The following is a 17,274-nucleotide window of genomic DNA, read 5'->3' on the forward strand; positions in this document are numbered from 1 at the left end:
TTGGTTTTGTATCCCATATTTTCCTAAAAAAGTTTCAGTCCACGAGCTGGCAAAGTTTGCTGTCTCTCTTAAATGGGATGAACAGATTCTCATTCACTTTGAAACAAATCATAGAGATCATATTTACAACTTCAAAATTAGTTATCAAGTGTGCTCCCTAATGAATAGAAACCAACTGATACAAAGGCCATACAATACTATCGCTTAAATATTGGCAATTAATGAATGAAAAGTTACAATTTAAAAGTCACTATGTTGAACAAAATTTTAAAAAACGGTAAAAAAAAGAAATATTTAACACAGTCTGAAAATTTGGCCAATGTACATAAAGGCAAACAAATGGTATTTGGTTGATGTTTATATTCTAACCTAAAAAACATCCTGTCCAGCAATTGAACCCTTCTGGGTCTAAGTGAAGCATATGAATCTATATACAGCATGAACTGTGTGTAATCTGATCTTAATACTCTTTCACTCTTAAGAGGCAATTGTATTCTACTTAAAAGTTTCAAGGACACAGAGAAAGATGAGTTTCGATACAGCTGTTTCAGATTTTAGTGATGTCTCTTAACCAGCTGTTGTATAAATCATTCTAACCTGTGAATCAGCCCTTTCTTCAAACAGGTGAGAGCTATTCTGCATGGCACAATCTCCAGTGTTGACACAGGCAACAATTCTCAATTGACACTTTTTTCAGAATCTCTTCTTGATTCACTTTAGACAAATTCAACATGAAATGACACAACCAATAAAAAAACAAACGAAAATAGTCAGTTTAACTGAGCTTGGTTAAATAATCTTTTGCTTGGAAGATTAATTCTATGCCTTCTATGTGCTGGAAACAGCAAAAAAGGGAAAGGTGTAACGCCAGCCATTAAAAAATCAGCTTGTAAAAAACACACAGATAATGCATTTTGAAAAAAAAAAAAAAACCAGCAGTATGCAGTATTAAACTGACACCTGTACATTTTGAATACATCCTGAATATAAAAAAAAACAGCAAAAAAGAAATCAGGGTACACTTAGATGAAGGAAATTACATCTTGTGAGACACCTGTACTTATCAATATTATCGCTTAATTGCTATTTCCAAAATTAAAACCAAATTTTCTTCTTGTGTGTGTGTGTGTGTGTGTGTGTGTGTGTGTGTGTGTATGTGTGTAATAGAAAAAAAATTCAGGGGAACACATGGATGAAGTAAATTACATCTTGTGACACACCTGTAGTTCTCAGCATTACATCTTCTGGGCTAACTAATTGCTACTTCCAAAATTGAAACCAGATTTTCCTCAGTGCTGATCAGATTCAGTCTCAGCGGTGTTCTCTCCTTTGTTCTGAGAATCACTCTTTATCTGGAGCTGTACAATAGTTTACAGAGGACGTCCGCAGGTGTGTCCAAACCCTTTGGCGCTGTTAGCACTACACCAGAGAGCCAGCCTGGTTTTGAGCAGGCACCATGATGGGCACCCCGCCCATGCGAGAGATGTTGGAGGAGGTCATGTTGGTGGGCAAGGGGGGTGGACGTGGGGCCTGGGGCTGTGCACTGTCAGGTCTGTGTAGGGTGCTGCCGTTGGTGCTGGGGGGACCAGGGGGGCCGCGGTGTAGGGTTGTGTTGGTCTGGTATCCGGGAAGGCCTTGCGGGGGGGTGGACTCTCTGGGGCGGGGCCTGTAGCCCATGGTGCTCCCTGTGGCAGTGATGATGGAGGCGGTGTCGGAGGCAGGGTGGTGGGTGTAGTGGTGGTCCCGTGGGTGGGGGCTGGTGGTGATGGAGGACAGGGTGCCATTTTTGGAAATGATGTCAGAACCGGTCCCACTCTTGGCCCATGAGACACGCTTCGGAGCCTGAGCGTCCTCCCTGGAAAAGATGGGCAGAGCAATATTCAGTATCACACACAGACACACACAGACACGTGCACACACACACACACAGACACACAGACACACACCTATACATTAACCTATACATGAACACACACAAATACGCAGTCACATTAAACATCTGACACACAAACACACACACATATATATATATATATATATATATATATATATATATATATATATATATATATATATATATATATATATGTATATATTTATGTATATATATATATATATATTTATGTGTGTGTGTATATATCATGCAAGCCTGCAACACAATCTCACTTGATGTCGTTGGCCATGTCGTCCTCGGTGTCACTCTTCCTCCTGAGGATGAGGATCAGGAACATGACGATGGCCACGAGCCCCACCACCGAGCCTACCGTGGCTCCAGCGATCACCCCCACATTGGTGGCTGCTGCTCGAAGACAGGAAACACTCTCAGTCAGCGCTCCACCTCAATGCACACACCCACCCAGGCACATCTCGACCCGTGCACTTCACAGAGCGGGCCTCACTAAAAGCCCTCGGGACCCTGCACGTGTGTGATACAGAGGGATCAACAGTAAAATGGGTATATGTTGGAGAGAGAGAAATATGCATCTCATAAAGGGACATAGATGTGTATATGACACAGGGAGTAAAAGATATAGGATCATATGTTATGTTGATGTGGAAAACTGTATATCTTACGGACTGAGAGGTGCAGCCTGTAATATGTGTATCTACATGAATAAAAGATGATGGTATATGTGATAAATGTATACGATTTGGAGTTATGTGGTAGACAGTGGGTGCCTTACGTGATATATTGAATTTAATGCGATAATGCTATACAAAGTAAAAGGGGTTTATTAAGTAAAGTCTGTATGTAAGGCAAAGAAAACCTATGTCACTGACGCAGAGAGTTAAATGAATATATGATAAAGAGTTATGATGTAGAGTTAAATGCGTGATACACTGAGAGTCAGGTAAAGACATGACAGTAGAAGTAAACATACATACATTAAGGTGCAACATAATAGAGTGACACGGAAAGAGCGGTGTACATACGGATGGTGATCTCCAGGTTAATATAGCAGCTCTCAGAACCCGCCGTATTGCTGGCCTTGCACACATACTTCCCTGTCATGTTCTTGGTGATGTTATTCAACTTGAGAGTGCCCAGCTTCTCATCTGAAAGGACACACGCGGTCAGACGCACCCCATGCACGCTGCCATGTTACGCACTGCGTAAATTATGCACAGTGAGCTCTGGCTATGACCAGTTTGGTGGGCAGTCATCAGTACCTGAGCTGATTCTGCTTGTCATTTTTAAATAGTCATCATCAACGTTGCACAGACCAATTTGCATGTTTATAAACAGGTTTATGAAATGAAACAAGTAACACACTCTCGGTCATTAACACCCACTCTCATTTGAGATGACCTGGATCCAGACCATTTGAAAGATTCACGCACGTTATGGGTATTATGAGCTGCACAATATAAAGTGATTTGGTATTTGTTTATTAAGAGTAGAAAGGCACTGTGAGACAGCTCAGCTGTGCTAAACAGCTGGCTCATTAGCAGCACCAGGGCAGAGTTTGTAGGTCATTGGATTTGGAACTGGGCTTGTCACCAGAAAGATTGAACTCCAGGTAGAACCAGGGGACCTGTTGTACCAGCGAATGCAGTATTTAACCTTGATTATTTCGGTAAATAGCCATCTATATAAACAAAGAATATACGTAGAATGAAAGATATTCAGGTCACTCTGAAGAAGATGCTGTCTGATAGACAAACAGAGAAGGAAAAAAATGATAAAAAAACAAAACATGGTCTGTAATTCCATTTTCCTGTGATCAGACAGTTGGCAGCACTTCCTGTTGGACAAACTTTGATATAACACTCTCCCCTGCTCTACTTTGAACTCAAAACTGAGTTTGTGCCATTGCGTGACAGTAGATTGTGGGTTCAGGCGAGGATGTAGAGAGGCAGAGGAACAGGTGTAACTCAGGCTGCAGAAGAGGTTTTGTGTTGGTCTGGCCGAACAGGCTGAGCTGTGTTGCCACTCAAAGCACTCTAAAGCCTTTTGTAATATGGTGCTGCTGTGCCTTGTTTAGCCTCTGAGCAAGGCCTTTGAAATGGACAGAATTTATTATCGATCTGATATTGTAACCAAAGGGCTGAGGGTTCAGTCCCTGAGTAAGCCATTTATGGGTCATATAAGGTTCTTAAACTCAGTCACTGCGGTAAGTAGTCAGCTTTATAAATTAATTACATGTAAAAAAAGGGCACACCCTTGATAAGAGCATCTACTAACAATTCTACCAATAACAACAGTAATTATAGTAAAAAGAAAAATACTACTACTATTAATACTGATACTATTACTGCTACTACAAATTTTTTACCAATGCTGATTATCTGAAAATGAAGAGGATTTGAAACAAGTTACATCTGTCAAACCTCTGTCTTTCTTGGAGTGTGTTTATTAGGTCCAGACAACTGTGTTTCAAAATTCCTTGTCCTTGTTCCATTAAATCTTAGATCACAAAAGCTTTAGTTAATAGAAGTACAGTAATACAAACCTTGTGAAATGTGATTGACAAGCAGGTCAAAGCCTTGGTTTTACCCAAGCTCTCATGTGGCAGTTGAACACAATACCAAGAAGAGCAGAGAGCCAAGAAGACTGTGCCTTTGTGAGGGGGCACCTGTGGTGACTGAGGTTCACTGAGTGTGTTTAGGGTATTATTATTATGAGAAACTCGGACATAAGATGCACTCTTGCATACATAAATAACTGTAACTTGTTGCCCTTGGTCTGCCCAGCCCCCCCATTGTCAAGCTCCAGCTTTTTAACTGCACATTACTACTGTAGGTAATCGTGAGCAGGTAGTCAATGCAGGTAACAGAATGCAAATTTAGCATGAACTGTTGATTTTTTCCCGTCACAAATACCCCACATTGCCTACGACAGAAGTATTGGTAACATGACATGGTAACATAAGCAGGTACTCACTCAGCATAGGAGAGAAGAAGACCTCGTTCACTGGGGTGGTCTTTGACCACTTGTATATTGGGACAGGTTTTCCAGCTTTAGATTTGCAGGTCAGAGTCACATTCCCTTTCAGCACGGGTTTCCCTTCCATTTTACACACTGGTATCGATGGGGGAACTGCAGGGAGCCAGAGAAGGGGAAAAGGCATAGGCATGTATTACAGCATGTATCAGTGACTTCCCCTTGTATGTCTATCTATCTATCTATCTATCTATCTATCTAATATAAGCAGAAAAGTTACAGTATTTAATTCATATATACATGTGGGAACTTTTTTCAGTATTCATCTATAAACAATTACTTCCTGTTGCATCTTGTTTGAAATATTATGGTATTTTTTCAAGTAATAATCTCAAATGAATCACACCAGTGGTCCTGCAGCTCACCTCATAGAAGATCTCAATATTGGTACCTCATATCACGATATAATTAAGCAAAATCATTAAAAACATCAGGGGACATTGATATGTGTTAAATACATTCAGCTAGGACCTTCCCTGTAGATCATTTATTTGTAACATTTTTTAAACTTCAGTCAACTGTATGTGTTACACTTTGTTTTGAAGGCTTACTGATAAACACCTCTGAAAAATACAACGAAGCCTATTTACTAAAACCTATTTTTTAAAGTAGTTAGTGAGAGAAAATAAATAATAACAACTTTAGAGTATGTATTAGTTTGTAAATATTGGTTTGAATTAACTCAACTAAGAAATACAGAATGATATGAAAGAAAAACAATTGTAAAATACAGCATAGCCAGTAACCAAAATGGAAATCTCACTACATGTTCACTCAAAGTATTTATCACATTTTCCAAACAGTATAAATGGGCAACTTTTCTATTAATTACACAGTTATGTACCTTTTTCATGGTCCATTTGACCAGATGGTTTGACAGCTGCTTTCATAGCAGTATTTTGGCTGTTCTACGTACCTGTTCCCTGTTCGGTGGCTTACCTTTGACATCAAGCGTAATCTCCCCTGTGAGGGCCCTTCCCTTTGGGATGAGGACCATGCAGACATACCGCCCCGAGTCAGACTCCTGTGTGTTGTTAACGAAGATGGTCAGGTTGTTGGAGGGCATGGCGTTAAGGAACCCCACGCGCCCGTGGAACTCTGGGTTGCCGAAACTGGGCTCACCCGCCGAGTTGGAAATGATCTGTGCGGAAACACAAACGCAATGAAAGTAAATATTACTCAATCACAACTGGGCGGAGAATGCCTGAGTGCAAATACAGCATTGGCCAGTATATTTCTGTATCTCCACATCTGAGTTTGGGTACACCGGAGGTCACGCGACTCCTGCACGAAAATGCAGGCTAAACTTCTACAACGGCCCTAATGAAAAGACATTAGGCAAAATCAAGCTTGAAAATGAAATTCTTTAAAGCCGTTTTTTTTCTTTACGGTTCATCTTTGACTGGTTCCAAAGGAAAGCCTTCCGGGTTCAGCGTGTGACGCCAACAGGCCTTTATGCAGATAATCCAGAAAATGACGTGCACAGATGGCAGAGCCTGGAAGATTTTTTTTTTTTCTGATAAGCTGTCAAGCAACACCAAATGAAACTATAAAGATTATCTTATCCCTTACATAGAATCAACCAACAATGTAGGTAGAGATATAATATTTTAACAATCTGGCCTGGTAAAATGTGACAGGACCAGGACTGAGCCTTCTAACATCTGAGAGGGGGTCTTAATTTTTTACAGATACAGATATGGTAATGTTCCTGCCAATTGTGTGGATTAATTAAATACCAATTAAATAAGAAGAAAATCTACTCCAAGTTCCCTTTGTCATTGCCTTTGATAATTTTGGAGCCCCGGGCATCTATGTCATAACTAAATAACTAATAACTAAAACTAAATTTTTGCCTGGAGACTGGGTTCAAAAAACATATGAATATGAATTGTAAACCATAAACTATTTACGATCAGAAACCATTTCAAGCTAACGTACTTATTTCTCTGATTTATGCACAAAACATTGTGCATCTGGAGTACCCATTGCTCACACGCATCAGTTTGTGAACTGTATGAAGGGATGTCACATGTCAGGCTAATCCAGGCTAACACCCCCAGCATCTGCAGCTTTATGTCCCTAACTTTGGGAACCCTGGAGGGGGCCTGGTGACATGATGGTGGACAGCAGACATCTGTTGGCTTTTTCCAGGACAGTTGATAATGAGTGGGGGTGCGGGTGGGGGCTGGGTTGCGAGGCTGGGCCTTGTCGTTCTGATTAGGGCCGAGGCGGGGAGAGGTAGATTGTGTCAGACAGACTGTTCCAGCGCAGCGCATCGCCCCCCTGAGGTAATTAAACAGAGCTGCTGGCTTCCCCTGGCATTCAGCATCTTAAATCTCACGCTTCTGTCTCTGCCTATTTCTGCAGAGCGTCCGTCCACAAGCACACAGTTACGAGCGCAAACAGCACTGGAAACAGGAACTCTCTGAGAGGCTGAGAATACTGTTGATATGGAGGTAGGATGGAAGGAGAAACTACATGCATTAGCGGAGAAAACAGACACTCACCAGCTTGGTGTCGTTGTTGTTCATGAAGTTCCAGAGGACTGTGTTTTTCTGAAAGTTATCGGTTTTGGGGTACCAGGCCTGCAGGACCACCATTTTTCCATTGATGACCTCTATCTTTTTCTGTGGAATATGCACCTCAAGCACAACACCTGCAAAGGCACAGACCGCATAGTGAGGGCCACGCAGTGCCTTCATTCTCATTTACACCATGGTCAATACAACCCCAGGGCTCACATTACCCCACCACGGTCACAGTGTATATAAGATTATAGAAGATGCTTCCTCTAACAAAATCTCAACAGGAACACCCGAGAAAATAATATTATTTACCCAATTACCCTGTTGGATCAACCCGAGGGCTGTATTTCTAAAATTAAATCAAGGACCATTTTAGAACGAGTACAGAGCAAAAAAAGATTCAAGTTCTATAACAATTTATTTATTCATGATGACAATGTTATTCCAATACAATGAGGAAATTTGTTAAATAGAAAGTGTTTTTTGCTTTTTGCTTGACTGAGTAATCCAAATGCAAATGCAAATGCTAACACCCTTTATTCTCATACAGTTACAGCAATCATGTGTGTCTGCTCCCTGAGGATGATAAGACAATTTCATAATGCAAAATATTAACATTTCTTGATTGTCAGATTGGAGGGTGATGTCATTTGGCTCCATCTCAAAGTGATAAAAACACACAAACATCAAATGTGGCTCATTCCTGAGTTTAATTGTGCTTTATGCAAGGGAACCTCTGATTAAGGTACAGCTCACCTAAGATAATGCAATTCCTATAAAATATCACATATCTGCACAGTGTGTACAAACAGTGAGTAATGACTGCCTCCAAACCTATTGGGATCCTTTGCTTAATAGTATTTCATTGAGAAGCATGAGGAAAACAGAGGCTTGGTAGTCAAAATGTGAACCCATGTAAACCAATGTAATAAATACCTTGGACCCTAATTCCATCAGTATATTATCACGCTGTTGTCCACACAAAACTAGAACGCATTCTGGTGTCTGGATACTCGTCGCTTGTCTCAATAATCTTTTTAGTGTAAATCCTTAATTCTGTTTTTCATCAGCGGGCCGGGGGGGGGGAGCGTGAAGATGAAAATAGGCCAGGCACAGTGTGTCAGCGGGTTTCTGCGTGGTGGGGCAGTCGACCTAGGCGCTCTGTTTCGAGCTCGTGTTCCTTGTGCAGGTTTATCTCTTGGACTGTGTCATTTCGATTGTTTATCAAATTGAGGGAAATCTTCCTTAATCCCGAGCTGCGCTCTGCCTCCATCTGTGCCAGCGGAGCCTCCTTCTGGGAGATGGGCGGTTTGGGTGAGGAGGGGCTGTAACTCAACGGTCCCGAGTGGGCGGGGTGCGTGCTGTGCCCCTGAGCTAATGTGCATGATCAGAGGGGGTTGAGCTGGGTCAGTCACATGTCTCACTCAGCAGACACACTGGATACACTGTTAATGGCCCTTTTTTCAAGTGGCCTACCAAAACTGCCTTATCCAGATATCAAACAAACTTTTAAAGATTGAATGCAAAAAAGATCTGACCACTACTAGTATTCACAATCCACAATACGGTATATTTTATTTTTCAGCTATTAAAATGCAAGAGGCTAAGAGTCAGCTCAAAGCACATAAACATGCCTTATATATTTAATCAGCCATCAGCCATAACAACAGGTATTTTAAAACACCATTAAAACCGAGGCGCATGTGTAGAAGGCACTGTATCAGTATGCGGTGTTTTTGAGCTGGCTTAACCAGTAATTCTAATTTAAAACCAAAACAACTCAGGGGGCAATGGTAATGGATGGGTAAGTGGTCTTAAAACAGCTTACTTGTGATAATCTGTATTGAATAATCAACAAACATTACATGGCAGCTCCAGCTGAGCAGAGATTTGCAAATGAGAAACATATGGTCAGGGGATGGATGTGGTGACCTTATGCTGCCAAGTGGGGGCAGCAAAATGTTATGGAAGTTGCTGTGACAAACCCGAATTGGCGCTCTCAAATGTATGCAATTAAATCAGGCATGGGTCGACACTAAGATCATCTGTTGTTCAGAATTTTGGAATTGACCTCAATCCTGCCCACCAGTCCAGTTATTGGACTCCCGCGTGGCTCATACACAACGGCACTTGTTACAAATAAAGGCTGAGCCCTACAGCCTGGGTTTATGACCAGTCGTGTCAACAATGCCCGGGAGCCCGTGTGTTTGGTTTCATTTCACCAGAGACAGGGGTGGATAGGTCAGCCAGCATCCCTTCATCACTCCATTATTCACACTCTGAGACTTGTGCAGATGCCTATGAGTTACTCAGACAGCATCAGGAGGATACAGCTGTCCTCTGACAGTGTTTGCCTGATGGTGCACTGTGGGATTTGTAGTGTGGAAAACAGTCACCGTAGGTGTGCATGTGTGTGCCTTTTTGAAACCCCAACCAACCAAATAAATCACTCTCTCAGACTTGTCATCACTAAAGCATCTGAATGTCCATTGCTGGCTGAATGATTAACACCATTCCTGAACTCCTTGCAGCGCTGGATGCTAGCCTGTAAGCATTTGGCTCTCCTGGAAAATCCTTTCCTCATCCAGGGATCTGCTATCAGATGGCTGGATAACCAATAAGCTGGTGAGTGATGCTCTATGGGGAACCTGTGTCAACAGCAGTCTGCTCTTATTAAACGGAACAGCGTTCTGGCCTTTCTAATCATCTTTCTCCTCACATATCCTCTCCTCGCAAGGGTCTTAGTTCTGATAATGCCTTTTCCCCGTCACACAATCTCCCATCGGAGCGGGTCTCCAAATAGAAGCTCGGATCAAACATTCCCCGCACTGACAGCTGGACACGGTCAGGGGTGTAGAGCAATCAGATATTGCTATCAGTCTTATTACTGTATTCACCCATATTGATGTTTTTATCATTTGTATTCCTGCATGTTTCTTTGAAGTCCTAGATGATACGATAAGATTACAAAATAATGATAACAGTAATACTAGCAATAATACTCCTCCTACTGCTATAATAATACTACTACAATTACTATAGTAGTATGTATAATAATAGTACCAACAAGCAAAACTTAAATGAATAAATGAAAGGTTGCTGGTTTAAATCCCTCCTGGGGCACTGCTGTTGTACCCTTGGTTTATGATGACAAGCTATTCCAATCTTGAAAAGACACACCTAAAATACCTTCGCATTTATGAAACAATGCACTCATTCATTTATTTATCTTTTATTCACTTATATTCATTAACTTTGACAGGCGTTTATTGTTCTTTAGCGTTTCGCATGAACCTGCACACCTACAAACCGCAGCTCTGTTTTAGCAAAACACGTTTATGCTTGACAGCATTTTGGAATGCGATGTTCCGCTGTACCTTTTGTGTGACGTGATACTGTGTACTTTAGGCCTTACACATTGCAAATTTCCACTGATAAGCATTGTTAAACAGTTGCCTAACTAGCAAAAAGTATTCAGCATAGGAGCGAACCGCAGCAGATGTGTGCATGGTGCTGAGGAGATGACTGGAGGCACAGGGCACAGGGGCTGTCGGTGATGTTGCGCGACTGTAGGCTGACTCAGTGGGCTCCATATTATTAGCAGTAGCATTTGGGAGAGGCTCCGTTAAATTGGATAGGCGTAATCCCCGATGCTATTTTCAGCGGTTTCAAGCCTTCTGTCTCGTCTGACCAACCTTCGATGCCTCTTGGGTTTTTTTGAATGAGTTTAAATGCATACTTTAATGAGAAATCCCTGGCAACCACTTCACATTCCAGCACACAGCTTGTGTGGTCAGAACCCCTCCCCACCCCCCCACCCAACACACACATGCATGCACACACGCAAACAAGGACTCGGCACACACAAATTCAGACAAAAACCCTGTGCATAAATAATGACTGAAAAATAATGATATGACATCGCAGCTGGATAAACATCTTGGCAGATATAGGGACAAAAAGACATTCCTTATCGAATTATGCATTTTTTTCCACTATAAACAAAATTGGAAAGACAGCTCCCAGGAAGGAAGATGGAGAGGATAAGAGAGGAGGAAAGGAAAGATAGATGAAGCAGGGCTGGGGAAGAAAGCAACTGAGGTCTAGCGTAATACAGCAGCCTGATAATTAATGTGGACTCCATGTCCTTTTACACTGAAGTAATCTCTTTCATAATGACCCAGGGAGAGCTCTACCTTTCTGGGCCCTGCAGGTTTAAAAGAGGAGCAGGCTGGTGCATACTGGCGACTACCTTCCCACAGTAGCATTCACTCCACCACCTGCGACATATGGACATATGGCCCTCCCATTTTGGATCTCCAGCAGAATTAATAATCCATTTACATCAGCAGATGGATTGGACTTAAATAATGCATTATGAATAATCTCAAGAAGATGGAACATTACCCAATATAAAAAAAACATCTTTCCCACCGTTCCACTAAGGTCCGTCCCACTCCATTGCTATGGAATTTAGTCCTACAATAGCATTGTAATGAGAATGATAAAGTTCAAATCATAGTTCCTGCCCTCTGTGGTGGTCAGGGTGGAGACCAATTTCAACAGACATGCTGACCTGAATTACATGAATGGACATAATATGTTTCAGGTACTTAATACTTCAGCATTGCGGTACTTTTTGTTGTAACCAATGGGATACTATGTAGTTGGAATTAACAGAAAAATATTGTCAGACTTAAAGATGGAGCACACCCTTCTTACGAAAATAAAAAGCCTCTCTCTGGAACATTTCTCAAACATGTACCTTGTCTGTGACCAGGTTGGTGTGCTGTTTGGACAGGAGGCTTGGGTGTGTGCGGGGGTCTGGTGGGGGTGCAACAGTAAGGTGTGAGACTGTGCGGGGCTGGTTAGCGTGAAGGATGTGTGGTAGCAGAGGGCAGGATCCAGGGGGAGCTTCCCTCTCTCAAGGGACAGTGCTAAGTGGCAGAGGCTCACGTAAGCTTAATTACAGGAAACCTGCAGATTGCACTGTTTATGTTCCTTGGCTTCCTGTCCGTGAGCCTCCCCTCAGAAAACTCCACACTAAGACTGACCCCGGCCCTTTTGAAGGATGACTCTCGCTGATGTATCAAAAAGGCCTCCAAATTGGGTTTTGTTGACAGTTAGAAGCTAAGTAAACGTTCGGGTGAAAGCCCTGTGGTCAACCCATGCTCACGACCTTTGAACACTTGGTATGTTTGCTTTCGTGACCCCTTTTGTATCCATTTTAAGCAGTCACGCTTTGAAGCCAGGCGTGCCGGTATGCTTGTGTGACAGATCAGCCCACGATTTCAAAGATGTGACATCTGATCTGGCTCATCGCAATGCTGTCCCTGCTGAGAAAGACATTGATGGAAATGAAAGCTAGGAGGGACATCCTGGGATCAGAGGGTTGCTGATCAACAGGGCTGATGGAGGGCCGTTTATCACTGCCTGGGGGTCTGAGCCCATTTGGAGGGGGCACGATTCGATATGCTACAAAGAGAGCAAATTATCTGACCGGGGTGACAGACACGGCACATGCCCATCTCAGCAAAGGGTGGAGGGCGGCGGCGGGGGTGCATGTCCGGTGCGGCGTTTTGGGACGCATAACTGGATATCCGTGGGTCGTTCTCCCTGCCTCAAAGCCGCTGGCCTTGTCAGAACTGACAGCTCATCCCAGATAAGTGACGCAGCCCTATTCCCGCGCTGCCACCTTGGAGTGCAATTAAAGGCGACGTCGGGAAAGGGGAAAAAAAAAAGGGCAGCCATATCGCGTCAAAACCCCTTCCACCCCTCCTTCCCAGCTTCATCTTGGGCTTTGAGAGAGATATTTATAAATCATTAGTTTAATTGCAGGGCGAGGACAGCCTTTTCATCTCCAGGATCTGTCTCATTTTTTCGGCGCGGAGCGGGCCGCCGCAGTGATGCTGGGGGCGATAAAGCCTCGGAGAGCTCAGCCTTTAGAGTTTGGGAGCGAAGGTTAATTGGAGCTGTAATGATGAGGCTCTATGATCTGATGCGGGATTTCAGCTGGGTCTTGCAGAATGTGGAATTACGCTAAAGTTATAATAACCATTTAAGGAATGAAATCCCATTTAAGCTTATGGAGCTTAAACTGCGGAGCGTCTCACACGACTGCTGCTGAAAAGATCCTGCTTCTGTATGAAAACAATAGTGACAGCAGAGTAGTAATGTTACAGTGTGGCAGTGAAAAACTTATTTCCTGTGGTTTTCGTTCTAATTTCATACAGACATTGTTTTTAAAAAGTTCTGTTTCAAGGTTCTTCTTTGAAAATCGTAATTGCACTTTACAATTTCCATTTAAGTATATCAACTTGGAGCTTGAAATGAAATTAATTTCTTGGTGAAAAGTCAAACGAGTATTTAAAAACAACTCAGCCGGGGGAAATAGTTTTATTGCATGTTCTAAAAACTAACCTAAGTCCATGGCATAAAAGGCAGATTTCGAAATGCCTGGTTTATCAAAACATCACCTGGAATGTCTTTTCTCACAGCATCGGATATCAAATATAAATGTACCAATATCTGTGCAATAATTCCCACAGCTCTTAGGGCAGGATCTGAGCAATGCGTTGAAGATAATGCATCGGGCAAAGTACCCTTTTGGAATGTAAAATTTTTTCTTTTCCGATCTAAGACGTCCACAGTGCCCTAAAAACAACACGAGCCCTCATGTTTCAACTAAACAAGCAGGGCTGCCTTGTGCTGATAAAGCAGAACAGGAAAAACCTGGGCCCATTGATAACGGTTGGGCCACACTCCAAAACTAGTGAGAGCTTTTGCACAGAAGCAGAGGTCAAGAGGAGAGGGCAGGAAGTCAGCCGGAGACACACACGTCTGCGCAAACCTGCCTTTCAAATGCGCATCCTGGGTAACCTCTTCCTCCGGAAAGCTGCGTGTATTTCCAGATGTCTCTGACCTTGCTGGCCAGTCTGCAAGCATCGGCCAAGAAGGACATGAGGGCTGATGAAAATAAGTCCAGTCGAGGTGTGCAACAAGACATCAGGTTTTATGTTGTTCATTTCACAAGAGCATTTCGCTGTACGCGCGCACACACACACACACACACACACACACACACACACACACACGCACACGCACACACACACAGCGGTCAGATAGGACAAGTTATTATTTTGGACAATGCCAGCATGTCAGTGCCATGGCAGACAGCCCATGAGAGAAGGTGCTCATTTTAAATACGCTTTGGCATTGCAAATCTGAGCGTGAAAGGCCTTGCGTTTGATCTGGCCCTGGGATCAGACAGCTGGGAGATCAATCTGAACAATACTGAGAGGTGACAGGTGATGGAATCCTCTCAGACCCAACGGCTTACAAAGGTGCACCGACTTATTCTTACGGATTGGATTAACAAGATGAATCCTTGAGGATTAACCCATATATATACATTATAACAATCCTGCGACGTGCTTGTGTGCGACACTGAATTTTGTTGTTTAAATCAGGCCGCTTCTACTTGTTTGGGGGATAATATTCTGCTTTGACACATATTCATTAGTGCCACCATTTCCTCATGGATCACAGACTACCGAGCTGGCCACGAGCACCAGAACAATGCCTTCAGGTTCCCTCAGGGCACAGTGAAGTGAACAGTGGTTTAAATAGTCTTGTGAAAGTTTACTGGAGTGGACAGTCATTTAGATTGTAAAGCTGACTGGAGTGGACAGTAGTTTAGATCATTTTGTGAAAGCTGACAGGAGTGGGTAGTGGTCTGGATCATTTTGTGAAAGCTGACAGGAGTGGGTAGTGGTCTGGATCATTTTGTGAAAGCTGTCTGGAGGGGCGCAGATGCTTCACAATAGTGCCTGTCCCACGCTAAAGCGAACGCAGAGTTGTTCTCCAGCACTCCTGTGTTTCCACTAGATGCTAACCTCATCCAGAGGTGAGTGAGGCAGTCTTTGGGGAGTGTTCAGCCTCAGTGGTAGATCTGGATGGCCATCGTCCCTGTCCAACTTGAATGGTCCTTTGTTGCCCTCTGACAGGACATCCAAGGGGTTGGGCGATTTTGACAGCTAAGCAGAACCCTAGGGCTTCTATTCAGTAATGCTTTATTTTCTGACTCACCTTCAGGCTTTCAATTTCAACGTGCAGAATTCTAATGACTGCACAAATCTCCCATTAAATCCTACCAAAGATAACACAGAATTCAAATGAAGTGTTTTACATTTGAGGCATCTGGGCTGTTTCCTTGAAGAAGGGAGGGGGGGAAATTCAATATCCAAGATAAGAAAAAGTAGGCATTAGTCTTGTTTTGACGCGGGGACTGATAACACATCCCATAGCTGCAACTGCAATAAGCACTTAGGCCTAATGCACCTATGTTAATTGGGACTGCCTCACATGTAGCAGTCTAAGCACACTTTGGGAAATGGGACATTGTTGGTTGCTCTCCGTGTTTCATTTGATTTCTTGCTTTCCCACAGACTGAGAAAACAAAAATAAAATCATTTCCAGACTAGTGACCAACTCCCATGCCATGAGAAAGAAAGTGTTTTCATGCACCATACGAAAAAGTGTGGATACAAAGGGGCTAAAAATACACTTTAAATGATTTTGCTTATAACAAAATTAGAAACACTATAATCTGCAACACAGGGCAGCGCATCATCAGGATGGATTATACCACGTCCTTGAAGGACTCAGCGTTTCTCACAGCCTGTCACATCAGTTTAGCGATGCCTCCGTGTAAGCACACTGCCAGGGTTCTAAAACAGAATTCTCTGTGTTAACCCCGCGTTTAACTGACTCGCGCTAAAGCAAAATGGTTGTAAATGCTGCTCCCTTGGGTTTTACGAGACTGAAACCAGAACTGGAAACCAAAAAAGGTTTGTGGAATAACATTCAAACGCAGTGATTTTTCTTATTAAAATGAACCTCTAGGTTTTTTGCAGTTAAAATGCATGTAATTTTGCATTCTCAAAAATTCTCATATTAAATCTGATACTTTGAAAATATGCCAGTACTTGACTGGTTGTGATGATGCCACTTTGGGTGTCTCCTTTGTTAGCACTAAAGAGTTTGAGTGGAAGAGGGAATGTGTGGGCATGGCTACCTTAAAGATGAGGAGCAGTTGACCAAGGCCATTCAAGTCTCTAATAGCATTTGTTTGGACATTCTGCAAGCTGGTGTATCGTGCTCATTAGGACAAACCTCCACAGCTAAGGCGTGAAATGTTTACTCTCATGTTCACACCCACAAGGAATGAAAAGAAGCCACTAAACACACTCCTCTTTCTTCTAGCTGTTCAACCACTCCATTAGAGGGAATCATTTTCCTGTTTCTGTCCACAAGAAACAGAAACTGCACACAATCTTCCGATATTTTATGAAGTCACGATGCATAAATTGCACATAATTGGTATTTGGCTGTATGTCCCATTGATTATGCTGTTCTTTCTCCTGTGATGCCTGGGACTGTGGCAGCACAGTGACCAAATAGGGGCCCTTTGTGTCCTCAAGGCCACCAAGAGAGAGGCGTGGAAGGCACTGACGCTGCGCATCTTTCACACGCTCCTCCCGGAACCGTGAGTGCACTTCCTCCGGCTCGGGGTCGTGTCACACAAGCTGGGAACTTTCCCACTCAGGCATCCCAGAGCTGTGTGGAAAAAAAATCCTCTTTTCTCACTGCATAGCTCCCATTTTTGGAGGCCTTTTCAGAGATGAAGAGTGATCAAGGAAGCATGGAGGGTTGTCTACAGCTTTATGGTTGGGGCCATTGTTATTTTAGTGCCATTTCAAAAGTGAAACAAAGAAACCCAAAGCTATTAATGGAGCTCTC

At 42.9% G+C, this 17,274-nt stretch overlaps 1 protein-coding gene across 1 annotated transcript in view; it reads right to left on the bottom strand.

Moving 5' to 3' along the window:
- Positions 1-304: 304 nt before the first annotated feature.
- The window catches only part of esama (endothelial cell adhesion molecule a), a 44,918-nt gene continuing 27,948 nt past the window's right edge, over positions 305-17,274 (bottom strand). Inside the window, exons 2-7 of the mRNA XM_036525683.1 lie at positions 7,456-7,604; positions 5,885-6,086; positions 4,886-5,041; positions 2,935-3,057; positions 2,167-2,299; positions 305-1,855 (exon numbers count right to left, since the gene is read on the bottom strand). Of these exons, the coding sequence (XP_036381576.1) occupies positions 1,420-1,855; positions 2,167-2,299; positions 2,935-3,057; positions 4,886-5,041; positions 5,885-6,086; positions 7,456-7,604 (1,199 nt within the window). The 3' untranslated portion in view covers positions 305-1,419. The remainder of the gene's footprint in view (positions 1,856-2,166; positions 2,300-2,934; positions 3,058-4,885; positions 5,042-5,884; positions 6,087-7,455; positions 7,605-17,274) is intronic.

Source organism: Megalops cyprinoides, chromosome 3 (genome assembly GCF_013368585.1).
Source record: "Megalops cyprinoides isolate fMegCyp1 chromosome 3, fMegCyp1.pri, whole genome shotgun sequence".
NCBI lineage: Eukaryota > Metazoa > Chordata > Actinopteri > Elopiformes > Megalopidae > Megalops > Megalops cyprinoides.